General features: G+C 52.7%; 1 protein-coding gene across 1 annotated transcript in view; it reads left to right on the top strand.

Annotated features, from left to right (window-relative positions):
* The first annotated feature begins 3,698 nt into the window (after positions 1 to 3,698).
* The window catches only part of CNTFR (ciliary neurotrophic factor receptor), a 90,125-nt gene continuing 87,801 nt past the window's right edge, over positions 3,699 to 6,022 (top strand). Inside the window, exon 1 of the mRNA XM_010078001.1 lies at positions 3,699 to 3,780. Within this exon, the coding sequence (XP_010076303.1) occupies positions 3,699 to 3,780 (82 nt within the window). The remainder of the gene's footprint in view (positions 3,781 to 6,022) is intronic.

Genomic DNA, 6,022 nt, shown 5'->3' with positions numbered 1-6,022 from the left:
CCAGGGACAGCTCTGCCCTGGAGCTGCCATTTCCAGCTGGCCATTGCCAGTTGGTACCCCATTGCCAGCAAGCATCCCCGTGGCTGGAAAAGATCTATCTCTCTGCCTGCTCAGAAGAGGACACTGGGACAGTTCAGCAGATGGTGGCATCTTACCTTTTGCCTGGATACACATTCCTCTTTGCTCTTGCTGCCCACCTCAGGAGTGCCCTCACCCCATCGCACCACAGCAGTTAATGTCACATTGCTGTTCCCCTTCAATACTGCTTGTAGGGGCAGCTTTGGGGCTTGTCTTCATGTAGGTCTGGCCACAGCCCACTTCCACATAGCCTGATCCAGCTCAGGGAAAGCACAACGGGAAACATGGTTGGTTCAGAGCGAGAGCTGCCAGAGGGGACCATATTCATGTCTACATTGAGTTGTGTTCTACTAAGAGTGACCATGACCAATGTCTTCATTACCCTTGGTGCAGAGGACAAGGCAGGGAAGGATAAACTAGCTGGTTTCTCCCAAAGGAAGAAGCCGGGGACAGCAAGAAAGGCTGCTGGAGGTGGCTTCAGCTCAAGAGCTGCTGGGCCACTGCACCTCCTGTGCCCACTCACCTACCTCCACTCCTGCCCAGGCTCCTCCTTCCTCTCCACTGCCAAGAAATTATTCACTACAGGGGCAAAAGCAAATATTGTCCAACCTCTTTTTCCAGAGAAGATTGAGTTTCCCACTACTGGGTTTACTGTGTATTAAATGCAGTTCCCCACCATCACCTTTCAACTTGTTCCTGCCAGAGCAAGGATGCAACCTGGGGACCTGCATGCCTGGTGAGCAGCTGCTCGTGGTCCACGTGCCAGGGTGCTGGCTTTTCCTAGAGAAACCATTAAGTGAGGAAATACAGCAAATGGAAATTTGCATTAGAAGCATCTGCAGAAATTGTGAAGGTTTTGTTATGTGTTTGGAGGAAAAATAAAATCAACATGTCTTTGGGCAAAACAAGCAAACAAAGCAAATACTGCAGTTCAAGTGAGAAAAAGTTGGTTTTCTGGCTAGATTTTCTGCATTAAAATAGCTGTGGCTCCTGCCTGGGGGCTGGGCTCATCCCTGAAAAGAAATAAAGTTCTGCAGGGAGAAAGCAGTCGAGTGGTGAGGTCTTTGTGCCAGCACTGAGAGCCTCTGCCTGTGTCCTCACCATGCCAGAGTCCCCAGGGTCCCTCCTCTCTCTCTTTTTCTACCTGCAGCCAAACAGTATCACACTCAAGACTGTCAGTGCTTCAGGACAGGAACCATCCCTTGCCACACAACTGTGGTGTCTGTCTCCACACTGGTCCAGCCTTGGGTGAGGCTGCCAGGTATGTGGGCAGAAGCAGCGGTAATTATTTTAACAACCGATCAGATGAGGAGCAGCAGGGGAAGGCTTTGCTCCCTGTCAGGAATGAGAAGTAGAGCGTGACCATTGTGACCTAAACTGAAGCAGACCCAAACAGGGACCAAATCTCCCTCTTTTCAACGGGCAGGCTGATTGCCAGAATGTTGGAGGGGCTCCTGTCCTGCATCCTGTCATTGCCACAGTCCCCAGAGACAGGATGGCTGTGCTACCTGGGGCTACCTGGACTGCAGTGCAGGGGGTCTCCAGCCCTGGTGCAATTCCTTGCCTGCTTCAATTCCTGGTGCTACCCACCATCTTCCAGGGCTGTAGGAAGGGAACATTCAGTGGGAAGTGAATTTGGGATTGGAGGGAGAGGCGGCTTCTGGTTTGCAGGCAGCAACCAGGCTGCTCAGGGCCCCATGTTGCCAGTGCTGCCCTGGGATGTCGCATTGCCACCTACCTCAAGTCCTGGACATCACCTGCTTCCCAAGCTGCTGCTTGCAATGGCAGCTAGTGCACAGGCGGGGTGGCAGCAGGGGAGCCGCGCTGCAAGCATGGTGGGGAGACATGGAGGACACAGAGCAGAGAGCAGGCATGGGGAGAAAGAGGAGCGGGAGAGAAGAAGCAGAGTGAATGATAACGATGTTGTAATTAGCACTTAGTGCTCCTTGCCCAGAGCTTTCAGAGGAAGGTTACCTTCGTTATCTGTTTTACAGGCAGGGAAACTGAGGTGTGGTGGGAGGCTGTGAGAGTGATTTCCTCAAGGTGACCTGGGAGGGCTGGGCTGTGAGCGGGGTCTGGGGCTGTCATGTCTGTGCACTTGCTGCCCCAAACTCAGCATTGCAAATCCAGCAGCAAGGCCATGGGTCTCTTCTCTGCCTGTCTCCCCACTTGCTGTTTTCAGGGCCCCTGTCCCTCCTGCATCCCTGCCCCTGAGAGACATTTGAGACCACGGTGCACCCCAAAATTTGCACATGACATCCCTCCCAGCCATGCATGCCTTCCCCTCCAGCCCTGCAAAGGCTGATGTCCTGCTGCGAACCCGAAGCCATCTGGGCTCCTGCAACAGCCCTGCTGGGTAATGGAATAGATGTTTTGCTGTTTGTTTTTTTTTTTTTTTCTCTGGCCAGTACAGCTCCCCTTTTATTTAGGTTTAAACGGATGCCATCTGGTTAATGAGCCCATACTCATGTTCTAGATTAAAAGGCAATCCTCCGCGCGTTACTGATACAGCGCTGGAGATTAGAGAGTTTCAAACAGTTTTGAAAGTGTAATTTGCTTTTCAGGCATGGTGCTATTTACCTCCTGGCGGGTGGGCCGTCATGTCCGTTGCCATCCCAAGCAGCTCCCTCCCAGCTCTGGGCTGCTCCACCAGCCCCAGCTGCAAGCGGAGGAGAGCTTGACTGTCTCTGAGGCTGGCAGGGCTGCACAGGGCATCCTTGTGGTTGTAGCTGCTGTTTGTCCACTCCTGGGGAGGCTCACTGGTGCAAGGAGGGTGTTCCCTGGTTGTCCCTATCACACAGCATATCTCTACATGCCTGCCTTCTTACCTGTCCCCCCCTCTCCCACCTCCCCGCACCCCAGCATCCTTCAGGACACAGCCTGGCTCACCAGGATGGAGCAGCCTTTGTCCCTCTCCCAGCCCAGAGAGATGGAAGCCAGCCGTGGCCCATCAGGGTGTCAAAGGCAGGTGGCTGAGGCAGCACGCTGCACCTGTTGTCGGTCACCATGAAAGCACTGAGGAGGGTTGTGCTGTCCCTGGCATACCCAGAAATGCTGCTGCTGTTGCATCAGGCTGGTGGACAGCACAGTGCTCAGTGCTAGTGCCAGAATGGGCCACATCGGAGCAGCAGCTGCCTGAGCTGCAATAGGCATTTTGCACATCCTAAGCACTGGATGCTGCTGTGAAGTTCCTGGATATGCTCTCATCTCTTCAAAAAAACCTCTGCAACCCACTTGTAGGCAGTGTCTGCTCCTAGGGTGATGCTGCAGCCGCCAAGGAGAGCCCAGCACCAGGCTTTGACTTTCTTAAGGGAAAGGTTGAAAATGAGATGAGGAAAATGCAGCATTTGTGCAAGACATGTCGTTGCCTGCGGGCACCTGGTTGTGCTGGCAGCTCCCATGGAGAGTGCCACAGGCCATTGAACGATGAAGCATGCACCGGCAAAATGCCTCATTTTGTAGTGAGTTCCCATGTGTCTGAGATGAAATCTCGCTTTGTGGCCATCTTGTGGTCCCATCATGCCCTTGGGCTGCCCAGGAGAGACCGGCTTTCAGCACACCATGTGCAAGGTCTCCTGGGGGCAAACCCTGACTGCTCCTGCCTGTGTTTTCTCCCACAGATGGCTAACCCTGTCCCATCAGCCTGCTGCGTGGTGCTCGCCGCGGTGGTGGTGGTATATGCCCAGAGACACAGCCAGCAAGGTAATTCTCTTCACACCTCTCCCACCTTGGGGCTCCTGAAAAGTGTGGGTGCCCCTCCTCCGGCTTCTCTCCTGAGGCAAGCTGGGTGCACTCTCTGGGCTTGCCTGATATGACATTTATAGATGTTGTCAGTTTTCTCCTCTCCATGACAGTGTGTTCCGTCCTGCCCACCATTGCAGAATCTGCATCCCTCCAGCTCCTGCTGGTCCCCCTTGCCCTGCCCACACCTCTGCGTGTCCTAGAGTGCACCTACAGCCAGGCCACCGCTTCTCATCCCCTCACCTCCTCTTTTCTGCATGCTGCCCTGTGCAACTCACCGGTGAAGGGATGAGCAGATAGGAAGCAGCAGCCCAGCAGCCCCAAGCCCCGGCACCCTACCCCATGACCATGATGGATGCCTCATCCTGTGTTCACCTCCATGGGATGACTTTGTCCCCGTTGTCACCAGCCATCTGTGCCCACCACTAGTTCCTGTGTCTCCAGGTTAGCAGAGGATTTGGGCCTTAGCTTAGTGATGGCTTTACAGAGATGGAATTTTGGAGACACTGGTGATCCTGGGACCAGGCTGGAGCAGGCAGGTTATGGGGTGAGAAGTTAGGTTCCACTGTGGGGTCACCTATGGCAGCCCTGCAAAAGTGGAACAAAATTAGGGTCTTCCAAAGCTCACTAGATCCCTGGCAGTCAGACTGGCTATTGTTGCTTTCGGTGGATTATCGAGGAGAATTTTGATGATTAACTTCAGTAAGGACATCTGTGCATCCATGAGCTCTGTGGGATTGAGGAACCCAGCCAGAGCACCTTATTGAGCTCCCCTAAATCCAGTTGGGTGTGTTTACTTTTCTGGAAGCTGACAGCCTTGCTTTCTTGGACACCAAGCAGATGAGGTTCAGTGGCATGTCCGCATCGTGGGAGGACAGCCACTCTCTGGACACGGAGAGAGCTTTCTGGGTGGTGTTGAAGGAGCGTTACCAGCACCTTCCCAAGTGTCCTGTTTTCAGCTGAGTTAGCTTTCTTCATAGTAGGTAGTGTGAGGCTATGTTTTGGATTTGTGCTGAGGAGAAGGCTGATAACATACCGATTATTATAGTTGCTGCCAGGACAGTCAAGGACTTTTCAGCTTCTCTGCTGTGCCGGTGTCTGCAGGCACAGGAGAAACTGGGAGGGAGCACAACTGCAGACACTAGCCTAGGATTCAACCTTAGGTTTAGGATTGAGATACAAATTGGCCAGTGGTATATTCCATATCATGTATATCATGTCCAGTATATAGATCTCTGTCCAGAAGTACTCTCTCATGCTCTAGGTTGTCTCCCTCTGGGTTGCCTCTCTCTCAGGATCATCTCCATCTCTTGGATACTTGGGCTGTTATTTCCATTCTGGGATTGTGGTTTCAGGGCTCTCCTTGCTCCGGGATTGTTATCCAGGAATGAGCTGAGCCTTGAGCATCAGGTGGTGAGCACTATCACTGTGTATCACTCATTTGTACATTTGTATATATTACTATTTTTATTATCATTATTAATATTATTTTCAATATTGTAGTTCAGTTATTAAATTATTCTGATCTCAACCAATAGTTCCCTTTACCTCTTTAATTCTCTCCCCCATCCCAGGGAGGGGAGAGGGTGAGTGAGCAGTTGTTTTTTGCTGCCAGACAGGGTAAAACTACAACTGCATGGCACCTGCTTGAAGCATTTGGGTGCTGAGCTGTGTGCTGCTTGTGCTGTTGTGATGCTTTCTGCAGAGAAGCAATGCTGCTTGGTGCTGCTGTGCTTGCAGGACCATGGCCTGGGAAGCCTTGAAGGACCAAGTGTCAAGGCTGCCAGGGCATCCATTGGATACACCGTGCTGCTTCCCTCCATGCTGTGGGGACAGCAGCCCAGACCTGTCGCAATGGGAGATGCACAAAACACAGAATTGCCGGGTACTTCAGCGTTACACACACTTAAAATGTGTTGTCTAGGAAGAGAAACAAACACTGCTCCTCACCATCGCTGGCCAGGGCCATGCATTTCACTGCTGGCACCAGTATGGTGGCTCAGAGAGCAAGGTAAGGTCCCTGGCCAGGCAAGCTGCATCAACTGCCACCTTCTGCTCTGTGATCCATCAGGATTCAGAGATTTGGCAGTGTAGCCTCCCTGTCCCTCCTCCTTTCCTTGCTCAGCTGTGTCCAGGAGGGAGATGTCTGGGGCACCAGCTCAAATGCAGAGCTGCTGAGACCCGAGTGCATCAACAGGCACCT

Source organism: Pterocles gutturalis, unplaced genomic scaffold (assembly GCF_000699245.1).
Source record: "Pterocles gutturalis isolate BGI_N339 unplaced genomic scaffold, ASM69924v1 scaffold22098, whole genome shotgun sequence".
NCBI classification, from domain to species: Eukaryota; Metazoa; Chordata; class Aves; order Pterocliformes; family Pteroclidae; genus Pterocles; species Pterocles gutturalis.
This window is presented reverse-complemented; position numbering and strand designations above follow the sequence as displayed.